Source organism: Glycine soja, chromosome 15, assembly GCF_004193775.1.
Source record: "Glycine soja cultivar W05 chromosome 15, ASM419377v2, whole genome shotgun sequence".
NCBI classification, from domain to species: Eukaryota; Viridiplantae; Streptophyta; class Magnoliopsida; order Fabales; family Fabaceae; genus Glycine; species Glycine soja.
The window spans coordinates 10,435,361-10,450,027 of record NC_041016.1 but is presented as its reverse complement, the minus strand read 5'-3'; the positions used below and the strand labels follow the sequence as shown (position 1 = coordinate 10,450,027).

Here is a 14,667-nt window from a genome sequence, read left to right as displayed (position 1 = left end):
TAATAAATTTTAATTGATAATAATATGTGTATAAATTAATGCTACTATACCATTATTTTATAGGAAGCCACAATTATATTCTTAAAAATAATGCTCAAATCGAATAAGGGGACCATGAACATAAAATTGTCTCCTTGAATATTTAACTATCATTTATTCTCTTCCTTCCTTAAGCACATTAGAATGGTATATGCCTTTAATTATTGCACATTGAAGATATGATATATTATGGTATGAAGAACTAGAGATATCTAAATTTGGCGTAATCTTAATCTATTGGTTTTGTAAAATTTATGATCTTTATTTTTTTTCCAACTAACAAGCTAGACAGAGTTATTTTCGTGCAAGAAAATAATGTAACCTACATCTAAATTTATATATTATTTTCATAGGTTAATTTAAAAATCCCCTTATTTATCAAAAATAAACGATTCTATAATTTATATTATTTATAAATATGAATATACACATTTCTTATTGGACAACTAAAGTCATAATATTATAATATAAAAATAACAATAGTTTAATTATCTTGTCATAAAATTATAATTTTCCCCTGACATCTCACCTCATCAGTATTAACTTACCCATTCATCTAACTATTCCTATATATACTGAAAATAGGGAAGCTAAATATGATTTGTTGTTTCACATCTTATTTTCGTATAAGAGAAACAACTAGATATTCCTGCTAGGATTAAATTAATTTAGTTCAGCAAGAAGATGAAACTACATTCTTGATGTAACATACATTCATTTGTAGTTTTTAAGATGCATGTTATTTTCATAACTTACATTAAAAAATTTAATTTAGATGTTATGAATAAGTCATAAACTTTAAACAATTTTTAATTAAGTCATTTTATTAATGATTTGTTTGAAAATGTTAACACTCAAGATTAACTAACATGTTATTAGTAGACAAATATCTATCTTCAATGTAATCCATGATTAATGGTTAGTATAAAAATTATGTAGAAACATATTTTTAGATCGTCAAAGATACAAATCTTTTCTTTTCACATTTCATCGTCGCCACCACTGTACGCATCATGGACCAGCATGTCATGTCATGGTGACACACATCAATGACCACTCACTTTACTCATTCCACACTCTCTCCATCTAGATGCTTGAAACATGATGTTAGGGTGTGTTTAGTAAGAAGTTGATGGTCTTGGATCCGTTTTTTAGGGACAAAGTCCAACTCATCTCTCACCAATAGTGTCTTTTCTCCTTTGTTATTCATGATTTTTTTTAGAATTTTTTTTTTTTGTCTTTAGTCATCTTCGGTACTCTAACCATCCATCTATATATGAGAATATACATGAGAAATCACTTTAGAAAAAAAATTATATTGTAGACTTGTGCAAAATAATTTAAATTATGATATAAGATTATTTTAAAATTAATATTGATAAGTGGTTGAAAATAAAGTACACTATAAAAAATAAAAAAATATAGTTTAGATTATGGAGGGAATTATTATTTTTATTTAAAATATTTATTTGTTCAAGCGAGATACAAGAGATAAAATAAATATCAACAATATCGTTAAAATATAAATATACATCAAAAATAACATTTAATTATTTTTATGTTAAGTTTGTATATTTTATTCTGTGCCTGATAAATGTCAACTTACTTCTTGTATGGAATTATGTATTCCTACATGTACTCTTACACTATATATATATATATATATATATATAACCTATTTAAATTTATATATTGTTTTGATAAATTAATTTATAAATCTCCTTATTTATAAAAAATAAATAATTTTATAGTTTCTATTATTTACAAATATGAATATAAATATTAATGAAAAAAATATGGATGCATATATTTCTTATTAGACAAAAGTTATAATATTATAATATAAAAATAACAATAGTTTAACCATTTTTGTCCTCAAATGATAATTTGCGGGAACAATGTTAATATACCAATTTATTTACGCATTCCTATGTATAATAAAAACTCAGTCGAATGGCATTTCAAGTTAGTTACTTTCGTGAACATGTAACAATGATGACATGACAAGCAAGAAAAGCATATTTTTTTTTTGACAAATTAACAAACTAAGATTCACATGTTATTTACATGCAAGAAAAGAAGAGGAAACTAATTCCTAATGAAATTATCTAGTTTACTAAGAAGAGAAAACTAGATTCATGCTATAATGTACATTAATGTGCATTTTTTTTTGTAAGAATGCATGTTATTTTTATACTTTTCATTAAAAAAATATTAATGTAAATTTCATGAATAAGTCATCATATGTTCAAACAATTTCTTAAGTAAGTCATTTTATTAATGATTTATTTGAAGATGTTAACACTCAAAATTAGATAAAAAATTGAATTATTATCTGTAAAATAAATATCTCCAACATAATTTATTATTTATGGTAAAAAAAAAAAAAATCCTGTAAACCCTAAACATATCTCAGTTGAATCTAAAATAAGATGGCAACATAATTTACAGGATATCTGGAGTAACGGTTACTACTTTTATACATTGATAGGTTAAAAGGAATATTTGTTTCCATTAAATCTGGAAGTACTATTTATCATTAATTTATGATAAATAATATTTTGATTAAAATAAAATAAATCCTAATTTTATTATTAATCTCAAAAGTCAAAACATTACACTCAAACTATAATTTTAATAAAAATACAAAAAAAAAATAATTTTAAAATAGCAATTATTATGAAAAAGAAAAAGTAATTGATATGTACTAATTTTAACCAAATTTAAATTTTAATTAGCATAAACAATACAAATTTGACAGCTTTTTTTTCTCATTTTATATGTGATTTTTCTCCTTTTGTATTTTTCATTATCCATAAAAAATTTGAGAGAATTATACAATCAAATTTTGTCCTTATTAATATGTATAAATCTGAAATTGTTATAAAATTTATGATTGTTAAATTAAATAATCAATACACTTAACTAAAATGACATAAAATTTATGTTAATTTCATACTTTTGTATCTAGGTACAATCATTTAATTAACCAAATATTAGAAGATATTAAAAATATATTGAAAAAATATAATAGTGTTTTTATATTTAATTAAAATAACGTATATTTGACGTACAATGCATAAATTTTGCCATTTATAATTTAAAATGAAAATAATCATAATGAAATAAAATATAAATTTAAATATTCAATGTTAAATTATTGATTCATATCAGTCCAATTTATTTCAAATATTATTAATTATTAATGAAAAAAATTCATTCACAGATATAAAAATGTCTTAAACCTAAATCAACTTAATAATATCACTGTTGATCAATCAATACTTAACGTGAACTTAATATAATTCTGGAGCAAATGTGTACATATATTTAAATATTTTATTGACATAATTACTAATAAATATTTATTAAAATTTAAACTAAAAAAATTAATAATATATAAAAAATACTATTATAAATTATAAAATACGAATTTAATAACTAAACTAATAGTTAATATTAAAAAATTATACTGTAGATATATTTCAGTTAAATCAGAAAGTACTATTTATAAATAAATTATCTTCAAAATAATTTACAATAATAAAAATAATCCACGATTAATTGTTAAATTTAGAAAATTGTATTATAAACATATTTTAGTTAATCCTGAGAATAAGATGACAACCGATGAATTAGAAGGGATATTTGATTCCAGTAAGAATGGAATAACTTTTGATCATGTTGGTCTATAAAGGGAACAAATTCAAAATGCTTGATTACCAGAAACAAACAAAAAGCTGAAACATATTTTTGAAAAAATGACTATGCCTAGAGCAGGTAAACAAGGTTAACCGTAAACATCTTTTCTTCTTTTTCCCAAGGGGATGGAAAATTTCTGCATGACACGAAAATTATACAAAACACACACTATAAATAAAACATCTGTCAAGATTATCAGATATCAAATTTATGATCCAATAACAAATACGATCTCCTTAAGCAAGATTGAAATGTAGTTCAATTTGGTAATAAGTAGGCATCAAAAATTTAAAAACACAGATTACTCAGTACTTAACAGCAGCAAGAACATCAAGTTGGGAACCGAGCTTCTCTTCAGCAACCTTTTCAGCTTTCACCCTTAATTTGTTGAGTTGTTTCTTTCTCGCATAAACCAACTCTGCCTTCTCCTTTCTCTTCTTCTCCAGCTCCTGTGAGCAATAAAAACATCCGTGTCAACAAACACAAAAATTCCAACAATATAATTTTCATTCCCCTTTAAGGTTGAACAAGGAAAAACAACTTTCCAAGGGGGGTCAACCATATTCCCAAAATCCATATATTTTGCACAATCATAGTAGTAATAATAGATAAATAGCAAACAAATATATGGTCTTTCAAAATGAGCAATGAGATCATATTAGAATATGTTGTAGAAAATACACATTTGAAATATTAGGGAAACAAAAGCTCAGAAAGCAAGAACTTACCCTAATGGTATCATAGTAGCTCCATCCAACTTCAGGTGACAACCTGCCCAATACACAGTACTTGTGTCCTTTCTGAAGCCTCAACACCCTGATTCCATTTTTCATCAATTAGTTCAACATCCATAAGATAAACAAAAATCATGCCCTAAAAATACTAAGCTTTTCTACACCTTCATCCAATCACAAGCCACCATATATGAAAAGTTAATTTACTTCAACAATATCAACCTTACAAACCATACATGTACAATGAATGATTTCAAATAGGTTGCTAGTGTAGGCCTATCAAACTATATTAAAATTAAATATATTAGCATAAAAAAACAGTAGAAAAAGTCTTACTTGAGAGCATCAGGAACAACCATTCTCTTGGTCTTGTCATATGGAGGAGGGATTCCTTCATAAACCTTCAAACGAGCAAGAGCAGCTTCCCCACGCTTTGTCTTGTGTGGTATCATTCTACAAAAACCCAACAACAGATTAAAACACAAAAAGTTCCCAACTTTTTAAGAAATTGAACTAGGTTTTATACATGAGATGAAATAATAATAACAAAAAGTGACAGACAGACCCACGAACGGTGCGCCAGAAGATCTTGGCTGGGGCGCGGAAGTGGATAGGGCCATGGGAGGGTTTGGTGTTCATGCGTTTGCGGAGGAATCTCAAGTATTTCATCTTCTGCCTCACCAGACCGCCGGAGATGCAAATCTCTTCGCAGCGCACCACCGCAACCTTCTGCCCATTCAGAAGCTCTTTCGCCACGATGGACGCTAGCCGACCCAACATGTGGTGGCGAGCGTCCACCACCACTCGCTTTGCGCAGATTCCAGAACCTGACACCATCTTCTTCCCTTACACAAACTCCTTTTTGCTAGTTGATGGGCTGATGCTATAGGGTTTTAATTTGAGGTAGGTTGAAAATAAAATACTATACAAGCAAGATAAAAAAAATATAGTTTAGATAATTGAGAAAATTACCATATGTACTTCACTACTGAATAAATATGAAATATTTATTAATTTTATTAAATAAGTTAATAATTACCTTTAATAAAGTATCATTTTTTAGTTACATTTTTTTTATCTAACTGACCTCAATCCTTTGGGTTTGAGTACCCTCATACCAATTATATATTAGTATTTAAAATTATAAGATAAATATGCATAACTAACTCAAATAACAAGTAAAAACATTATATGTTAACTTTTTAATTAAATTCAATATGTTGATATAATATTTTAACGTGCACTACCATCATTTAAAAAAATGTTTTTAAAAATACCTCAAATATATGTTCAATTTTGTCTAGGGAGTAACTAAATTCATTAATAGAATTAACATACTGATAAATAATATTTTAGAGTGACTGCAATGGGATGAAAAAGTATGGAAGAACCAATTCCAAATTTCACATATTTTACCAAATATACTTACTTTACCCTTTTAGAAATTACAAAATGATAGGTGGCAGCTACGACACAACACAGCACAGTCCTAAGTTGTAAGAACACTTTCTCTTCTCTTTTCCCACTATTGTTCTGTTACTGTTTTTGCAGCAGCACTTCAATTCAATTCAATTAACGAACTGCAGCACTTACTTCTTCGCTTTTGCCTTTTTTTCTTCAACTGCTCTGTAACCGAAAACCACCCTTTGCCAGTTTTGAATCTTTTGTTTCTGGTTTTGGTTACAGTTTTTCCGAGCCTTGCTATTCATTATTGTCCTTCGAATCGGATTGGTAATCAGAAATTTATATATATATATATATATATATATATATATATATATATATATAAACTTGCACTTGCTAGCTTGATTTGAACTTCTTTCTTTGTATTATTGGTTGGTTATGCTTATGAGTCTTTGATTTTGAACCCTAATGTATTGGGTTAAGAATTGGAAATGGATACCGAGTGTGGATTTTGTCTTTGGTTTTGCTTGCAAGTTTTTAGTTACCTTCTTGGTAACTCGGTTAATTGTGAACATTGTCTGCATAATTAACATGGTATTCAGATGTGATTTTAGGAGATGTCTTCATAAAGCTCAATATGAGGAATAATGCCAAAAAAAATAATTTGAACATTGGATAGGTTAAACAACCCTTTTCCTTTATTTGTTGTTTTAATTAAATTTGATCATATCTGAAATGGATTAGTAGTTTATTTTGGTGCTTCCATTATATTCCAATCCAAAATCCTTGTGTTTGACCCCAAAATCCTATTCTTCGAGCTATAATTGATAGATGTTGCTAAAACAATTTGATATACAAATGAATTGTCTCATGCAGACCCTTTTAGTGGACTCTTCTCATAATCCATAGAATATGAAAATTGAATTACTTGTTATGCTCTCTACTCCCTTGGCTGCAGTAATAGGTGGTACAGTAAATGATTGATTATAAGTTTAGTGGGAGGTGCTGCAATCATACCTTAAAGGTGAAATTTGGAGACCATACCTTACCACAAGTCACATGGTTAAGTTATCTTGAGTTCTTCGTACAAAATGATGGAGAATTAAAGGGGAATGTAAACCCTAGGATTCAAACAAGGTGGATAGAATGGAAGTGCGCCTTAAGTGTTGTTTGTGATAGAAAGGCACCACTGAATCTTAAGGCAAAATTTTACCTCACAACCATAAGACCTGTGATGTTGTATGTAAAAGGGATTGAGTATTGGTGGTGAAAAAAACTAACAAGAGAATAAGCTCAATGTTGCAGAATGAGAATATTGCATTGGATGAGTGGGCATACAAGACAATATAGGATTAGGAATGAGTGCCCTTAAAGAAGTTAGGATAGCACCTACTGTCTAGTAAAATCTCACCTTAAGGTTGGGGCATGCATGGAGAAGATTGGTAGAAGCCTTAATTTTGAAAGTAGATTAGGTAGAAGGTAGCACTATCACGGGAGCTAGAGGGAGACTGAGAAAAATTATAGGTGAAAGAAGAGTTTATAGGTCAATAGTTTGTCTATGAACATGATTCACAATAAAACACTATTGTGTCATTTGATCCCTTTAGGATGTAGTCAATCCCACCTTGTAGGAAAAGGCTTGATTGTTGTTACACCTGGGCATACTAAATTAGCATGCATAAACATGTTTACTACATGGTCCCTATGGCTTTTGTTTATTTCTTTAATGTGGTTGTTCTGAAATTTTTTTTTAATCTGTATTTCTTATACTTATATGAGTAGAGCTAATGACCAATTATAATAATTATAGCAACTTGATGAATTGGTTGATCAGCATCAATTTTTTGTACATCTTTAAATTTTTGCCTGGCTCTATCCCTCTTCTGTGAACTCCATTCATCTTAGATATTAGTTGTCTCATTTTTGTTTGTTGGCTGCATCTATGTTTTTTAACATAGTATATCCAAAAGATAACACTTTTTTTTCATTTGAAGAAAAAGAAACTATAAATTGCATAGAGTACCAACTTCTGGTGATTTGCTTCATTTCTTTTCCCCTGATTCTGTTTTCTGTTCAAAGTATGTATGTGCAATACTCTTGGATTTTATTAACTATGTGTTCTGCTTCCAGATTTGGACACTGCATTGCATGTAAATCAGGAAATCATGACTACATCTACTCGTGACATCTCAGGTATTTACATAGAAATATCCTTTCCAATTTATCTTTAAGCTACCTTTTCAATTCATTATAAGTGGGTAACATTTATTTCTCAATAGTAAACAATTTATGTGAAAATTTCTTGTGTTTTGTTGTCTGATTTGGTCACCCATGTAAGAACATTTGTTCAACGGAAATGGGCACTTTGAAATGCATTCTAAATGCCATAGTTGTGATGATACTAGGGTGTTCCCTAGAAGTTATGTGCTACGGTGAAAGTTTTATTGAATTGCAGCTAGACTTGCAATGTTGAGTGGACTGAAATCTGGGTATTGAGCTGCAATCAAAATGGCACAAAAATCAGGAATGTTGTGATTGATGAATGGACAAAGGTGAGATGGAAAACCATTCAAGATGGCTTGGGAATGTAAGATGAATGGATGATGACCTACGTAGGTCCTGGTAAATGAGGAATTGCTGAATATGCCCCTTTAAAAAGAGATGATGAGACAAAAAAGAGACATGGTGGAAGACTATTTAGAAGGATGAGGGGTACTAGGGAGACCCACATATTGTTTTATTTCAAGCCTTAAACCTATTATTTTATATTTCATAAACTGAACTTTGGAACTTACATGTTCCAATTTTAGCTAGTCCCTTGTTAGCTTATTTGACATCCATTTTAATTTTGGCCAATTCATGCAATACTTACCATTCTGACCTGCAAAATCTACTACCATATTGTTTTTAATTTTCTGTTTGTTTATGAGTAAGAATGTCATCCTTGACAAATCTAATGTGAATCTGGAATCTATATTCTAAAAGATTATGGTTTGAAGGGCTAAGCTGTAATAATGTGCATAAAATAATGCTTATAAATATTTTCCTGAAACAATTGAAGCATAAATGTCTATTTGATGCTTTCTGTCTCTCACTGGAAGGTGCACCTGTGCAGGATGGAAAAGGGGTTTAAATTTGAATATCTTATTAGCATTCATCTAGAAATTGAAACATATTTGCTTTATCTAATTCCCTGGTAATAATTTGTTATTTTCTTGCTGTTCATCTGTTTTTTGTTTGGAAAAATGCCAGAGAAAATCATGTTAGTAAACAGTAAACTCCTAACATATATAAAAAGCTAATTGCAGGATGTACAGAAATTAACCCTAAATTCTATAATAACTTTGACTTTACAATGGGAAAGCCCATAAGTTACCTGTTTACTTTTACACTCCTTTGTATTACAACTTAGTAAAAAACTAAGAATAACTTTTTTTTTGCGGTTTAGAAAAACTAATGACACATATTATACTGTCTCTATTTATTAATATTAAGCAAATTGCAAATTCAGTTTTATCGGCTCTATTTTTACTTATGGTGTAGAATTCTTACTGGATTACTTTCTGGATTCCTTATGAAATAAAACTTGTGTTGTGTAGTATATGTTCTCAATTTTACAGTGTCTTTCTTGTTGTGCAATTTATCATTAATTAAATTCTGTTTATTTTCTCTCCTTTTTCTTCTCTTCTTTTTATTTAGCTATCTCAGTTTTTGTAATTGCTTTATTGAATAGCTGTCCTTCAGTGATTTTGAAAGACTGAAACTCATTAGTTTAAGATTGAAGGAATTTGAAACAACACACTCCTGTTCTGTATGTTCTGTACTCTGTAGAAGAGGAAGTTATCTTTTAACCAAAGTAGTGCATTAATAATAAATCTTCAAGATCCTAAATAAACCACTAACTCATACCCTCTCCCCCCAATAAAGCCTCACTTCATGCCCTAAAAAAATAAAAATAAGTAAATTACAAAGAAGAATTTATAAAAGCTCACTTTATTTGACAGATAAGGCATAAAAGTTCCATTCAAAGAATATCCCTTTTTCTTTCTGTTTCTTTCAAACTAAATATACTCAGCAGCCTCTGTTTCTCTTAAAACTTACAAACTGAACATACATCCCTTTCTAACTGACAGATTAAGCATAAAGTTCCATTCAAAGAATATACCTTTTTTTTCTCTCCGTTTCTGTCAAACTAAATATATTCAGCATCTTCTGTTTCTTTTAGAACTTACAAACTAAACATAGATCTGGAGTTTGTGTTCCAAGTGGAGTATATGCTTCTGCATTCTGGTTATGGTACAAGTGGAGTAGAAAATTATCTTTTGCTTATCGTGGCCCTTTATTTATTGGGTTGACATTCAATTATTTATCTTATGAATATATTTTTTTTGAGCTTGCCTGCCATGCTATCTAAAGTTGTGTTTTTCTTAAAGTGATGCATTTGACTAGTCCAACCACCCCCCAAAAACATGTACAGAAGTAATCTCTGAATCCTGAAGTTATTTACTATTTGGTGTCTAGATAATGAAGCTGATGAGCAGCAGCAGTCGGAACCACAAATGCAGCATTTATCTGCAAATGGAATTTCTCATGCAGGTATTGGTACTCAGAATGTTCAGTATGCAACACCTCCGCAGCTTGGAACTGGGCATGCTGTGGTATGAACTTCACATTATAATGGGCTGTCTTGTCATTGTCTTAGTAAACAAAATATGTTTCTTCAGTGGTTTGCATCCTTAGTGCTCTCATTGGAGCTGGTAATTAATTCAAAAAATGCTAAGGAACTTCATCAAACACTTCAATTTAAATTTTAAAAACTGCTTGCGCACTTAGTTTAGCCTGGGATGGGTTAAATAAAGACTTGTAATCTGACAAATAATGAAATTCTGTCTGAAGTTTTGATGTGTAAATAAGTTTCCTTAGAGGTTATGTTTGATGATGAACTTATTTTCTTGAAATAACCAGAGTTTCTTTGACCTGACAATTGAAGGTTATGAATGATTGCCTGAGCAAGTACTGGTGCCAGTTGTTATGTTGATGTAATATCAAAGAAGTAAGAAGTGGCTGCTCAGACTTGGTCAGGCAATTGAATACTTTCGTGCTCCCCTTCCCCTCCTGGATATTTTTATCTTGTTGCTACACTGATGTTGGTTTTTCTGTCCTGGCATATTTTAGAAGCTAAACTGTTTGAACTTCACAGATTTCTGTTGCTTTTGTATCTAATTGAAGGTACCACCCACTTACCCATATCCAGATCCATACTACAGAAGTATCTTTGCTCCCTATGATGCACAAACTTATCCCCCACAACCTTATGGTGGAAACCCAATGGTTCATTCTAATCTTTTGATGTTGATGTTTGCAATATTGTGGCCTCTTGTTATGATCCTCATTGTTGAATCATATCCTGTGCCAGGTCCACCTTCAGTTAATGGGAATTCAACAAGCAGGTGTTCCTTTGCCAACTGATACAGTTGAGGAGCCTGTGTTTGTCAATGCAAAACAGTATCATGGTATATTAAGACGCAGGCAGTCCCGTGCTAAAGCTGAATCAGAAAAAAAAGCTGCAAGGAATCGAAAGGTATATTTTGTTCTCACATTCCTCTTTAATGGTGTGAAAAGTTGATTAAGAAAAGTAATTACTGGAAATGGAAAATGAAGGGAAGAAGGTTCCTGGAAATTGTGTTGTTAGCTGCTAACTTTTTGTCTTTATGTTGATATTTTTTTGTGTGCCTCCATGAATTTATTTGACTCTCAAGTTACCATGCATCCTCTATGGGTTTATTTGATTTTTAAACAAATGTTTCAGCCATACTTGCATGAATCTCGACATTTGCATGCACTAAGAAGAGCAAGAGGATGTGGAGGTCGGTTTTTGAATTCAAAGAAAGATGAGAATCAACAGGATGAGGTAGCATCAACTGACGAATCACAGTCCAATATCAATCTCAATTCTGATAAAAATGAGCTTGCACCATCAGATAGAACATCCTAAAACTATAGAAATGGTGATGCTGTAGATTGCAGGGATCTGTTGTGTATATCTATATTGGGAGTCGAATCTCCAACCAACAGCATCCTCGTTCGGTCAGTACGTCATAGGTAAAAATAGATTTTGTGTAATAGGTATGTTAGGATGTTGCAAAATAAAACAAGTTAAATGTAGATTGAAGTGATATAACTAAATCTATCCCCGTTAGGGTCCTTTCTAGCCTTTGTATATGAGATTTTTATTGTGTGGGCTTTTCTTAGTTTATTTGGTGCCTCGGAGTCGGAGGGAAAGAAAATTTGGTTGGATTATATTTATTTAGCTTGTGAGAATTAACTGTTGTAGCTCTCTTTTGATTTGTTGTTATAAACGAGGATGATAAGTTTAAAGAAGGATTGGTTAAATTTCGCACAGTTGCAGATAGAAGGAAGAGGTTCACGGAAGAGGTTCACATTTCTTTAATAGATTATATTATGAATGGATCTTATTATTTTGGCTGTGAACTAAATCTGTGTCCATTATTTGTGCCATATGGGATTGTGAATCAACAGCCACCGGCTAAACTTTTAGATGTATTTTATTTCTGCGACACAACATTTCTCTTTTTCAAATACTTACCTCACAAGAATACTCAAAATGCTTTCGCCATTTTGACAAAAAAAAATGGGTTTACTAAAAATAGTTGCATTTGGCAACAAGTGCAATTCCGATGCAGATGTTTAAATTAGATTTTTTTAGGCAATTTAAAATATTATTTAGAATAAATGAGATTTGATATAGTTCTTATAAAAGTTGCTTTATTGTTCTATAAACAACTACCATTATAAAAAAAATCTAATTTTCAAGTCAAAATGTGAGTGTAGGGGGAAAACAATTAAGAACTCAGTCGACAATGAAAAAGAGAGCATTATAACAGTCTAAAATTTCCTTTAAGGTAAATTTAAAATAGGAGCTAGCCTCTCAATATCACTATGACTAAATCCATTTCATAATTCACACTAGTGCTACCCTAGAACGTTGTTATACTACAAAATCGTACACAAAAATCCACAAAGCACATACGTTGATCACAAACAAACAAACACAACAGATCAGCACATACAAAACAAAACCCATGGGTGAAAAGTATCAGAATAAATTATCTTTTGCCTTCGTTGATGACTTTAGTAAAGATACTGAATTTAAAAATATGAATACTGGTATTATAGTTATTGAATTGATTTTACCTACAAACTTCCATTAAACTTAGTAAAATCAACCAACTACATATCAATTCATTTCAAAATTAAAACCAATTTTAAAAAACAAAAGATGCAACACAATTCATAAAACATTGAAACTAAATTATGAAAAGGCAGAACATTCAGGCAGTCATAATAATATGCGACCAAAATACAGACAAAAAAACAGAGTATTATACTAATAATAAAATTCCAAAATCCAGAAACTAGAAAAAACGAAATGTAACCCTAAGCCTCAGCCTTCTGGTAAACATAGGTCAAACCACACTTGCCGCAATAGTGGCGATCGAAGTGGTTGGCCATGAAAGTCCCGGCGCCGCACTCGGCGTTGGGGCATTCCTTGCGGAGCCTCTGGACCTTGCCGGAGTCGTCGACCTTGTAGAACTGGAGGAGGGCGAGCTTGACTTTCTTGTGCTTGTGCTTGATCTTCTTGGGCTTGGTGTAGGTCTTCTTCTTGCGCTTCTTGGCGCCGCCGCGGAGGCGGAGGACGAGGTGAAGCGTGGACTCCTTCTGGATGTTGTAGTCGGCGAGGGTGCGGCCGTCCTCCAGCTGCTTACCGGCGAAGATCAGGCGCTGCTGGTCCGGCGGGATGCCCTCCTTGTCCTGGATCTTCGCCTTCACATTGTCGATTGTGTCCGATGACTCTACCTCTAGGGTTATCGTCTTCCCCGTTAGGGTTTTCACGAATATCTGCATTGTGGCTAGCTAGGGTTTCTCTCAGACCAAGGCCAAGAATTGTTGCTTCCGACATTTTAAAGGTGGCTTCGTTAGGTTTCTATGGGTTTTTGGGCCTATGTTTTGCTGGACTCAGCCCACTTTTCCCAGCTTAATATTATTATTATTAAGAAAAAAAATAATTACTAGTTTAGTTTTATACTACTACACTTGAACTAACTAACTCATAGGTTATTGATCAAAATTATAACTCATAGTGTTGGTGTAGTGATGTAAAATATGGTTACACTTATGTGTGAGGAAATAATTTATCTAGTGAAAAAAAAATTGTGTTTGATTTTTTTTCATGTGTAAAATTTTTTTGTACTGACATCGCATTACAAGCAAAAGATTATTATTTGATCAAATGAATTGGAAGACACTCGTGACCTCTTTGAGAAACAAAAATTTACTAAAGCCTGAGATTAGCAGAAAAGCCAAGAAAGGTATACTAGTTTAGTTTTCATATATACAATTTTTACAATTTAGTTTTTAGAAATGACTTGTTTTAGACTTTTATTTCTTATGCTACATTTTTTTAACTTGTTTTGATCTCTATATGTATGGATAGTTGGAACTGAAATAAATTAAAAAGTTTATATGCAGCCTGCAGGAATTAAAATGAGAAGTTTTTAAATAGAGATTGGAATGTCAAAAATAAATATGTAGAGATCAAATGAATAATTAAAATCTAATTATATAATATAATGTTTTATTTAAAAATATTAATTAAATTGTTTTATTAAGAAATTAGTTAGTTGGATTTTGTGAACTTTGGGCAACTAAGTAGGTGAGTTGGATTTTGTGAACTTTCATATTCTATTGCAAACTTCCACAGGCCAAT

At 30.9% G+C, this 14,667-nt stretch overlaps 3 protein-coding genes across 7 annotated transcripts; 1 reads left to right on the top strand and 2 right to left on the bottom strand.

Annotated features, from left to right (window-relative positions):
* Positions 1 to 3,829: 3,829 nt before the first annotated feature.
* On the bottom strand, positions 3,830 to 5,370 carry LOC114386625 (60S ribosomal protein L13a-4-like). The gene is made up of 4 exons (XM_028346656.1): positions 5,041 to 5,370; positions 4,812 to 4,928; positions 4,470 to 4,557; positions 3,830 to 4,190 (listed from the first exon to the last, which is right to left on the bottom strand). The coding sequence occupies exons 1-4, from the start codon at positions 5,310 to 5,312 to the stop codon at positions 4,047 to 4,049; spliced, it is 621 nt and encodes a 206-aa protein (XP_028202457.1). The 5' UTR covers positions 5,313 to 5,370; the 3' UTR covers positions 3,830 to 4,046.
* A 478-nt stretch (positions 5,371 to 5,848) lies between these two features.
* Positions 5,849 to 12,313, top strand: LOC114387892 (nuclear transcription factor Y subunit A-7-like). 5 transcript variants are annotated; one of them, XM_028348131.1, is made up of 6 exons: positions 5,849 to 5,971; positions 8,010 to 8,072; positions 10,401 to 10,537; positions 11,109 to 11,210; positions 11,296 to 11,460; positions 11,689 to 12,313. In XM_028348131.1, exons 2-6 carry the CDS (start codon positions 8,045 to 8,047, stop codon positions 11,872 to 11,874), a joined length of 618 nt encoding a protein of 205 aa, XP_028203932.1. In that variant the 5' UTR covers positions 5,849 to 5,971; positions 8,010 to 8,044; the 3' UTR covers positions 11,875 to 12,313. The 5 variants fall into 5 exon arrangements, with proteins under 5 accessions (XP_028203932.1, XP_028203934.1, XP_028203931.1 ...); XM_028348133.1 differs by having other exon boundaries at positions 5,920 to 5,971; positions 10,401 to 10,475; XM_028348130.1 differs by lacking the exon at positions 5,849 to 5,971 and adding an exon at positions 5,978 to 6,206.
* An 867-nt stretch (positions 12,314 to 13,180) lies between these two features.
* LOC114387893 (ubiquitin-40S ribosomal protein S27a) lies at positions 13,181 to 13,855 on the bottom strand. The gene has a single exon (XM_028348136.1). The coding sequence runs from the start codon at positions 13,803 to 13,805 to the stop codon at positions 13,338 to 13,340; it is 468 nt and encodes a 155-aa protein (XP_028203937.1). The 5' UTR covers positions 13,806 to 13,855; the 3' UTR covers positions 13,181 to 13,337.
* Between the last annotated feature and the right edge of the window lie 812 nt (positions 13,856 to 14,667).

Excerpts from the sequence above, each read along its gene's own strand:
- LOC114386625 (XM_028346656.1), bottom strand. The coding sequence starts at position 5,312 with ATGGTGTCAGGTTCTGGAATCTGCGCAAAGCGAGTGGTGGTGGACGCT. Across the intron at positions 4,558-4,811 it reads GTTGTTCCTGATGCTCTCAA|GGTGTTGAGGCTTCAGAAAG; the intron begins GTAAGACTTTTT and ends AAATGGAATCAG. Across the intron at positions 4,191-4,469 it reads GCTACTATGATACCATTAGG|GAGCTGGAGAAGAAGAGAAA; the intron begins GTAAGTTCTTGC and ends TATTGCTCACAG.
- LOC114387892 (XM_028348131.1), top strand. The coding sequence starts at position 8,045 with ATGACTACATCTACTCGTGACATCTCAG. Across the intron at positions 8,073-10,400 it reads ATCTACTCGTGACATCTCAG|ATAATGAAGCTGATGAGCAG; the intron begins GTATTTACATAG and ends TTTGGTGTCTAG. Across the intron at positions 10,538-11,108 it reads TTGGAACTGGGCATGCTGTG|GTACCACCCACTTACCCATA; the intron begins GTATGAACTTCA and ends ATCTAATTGAAG.
- LOC114387893 (XM_028348136.1), bottom strand. The coding sequence starts at position 13,805 with ATGCAGATATTCGTGAAAACCCTAACGGGGAAGACGATAACCCTAGAG.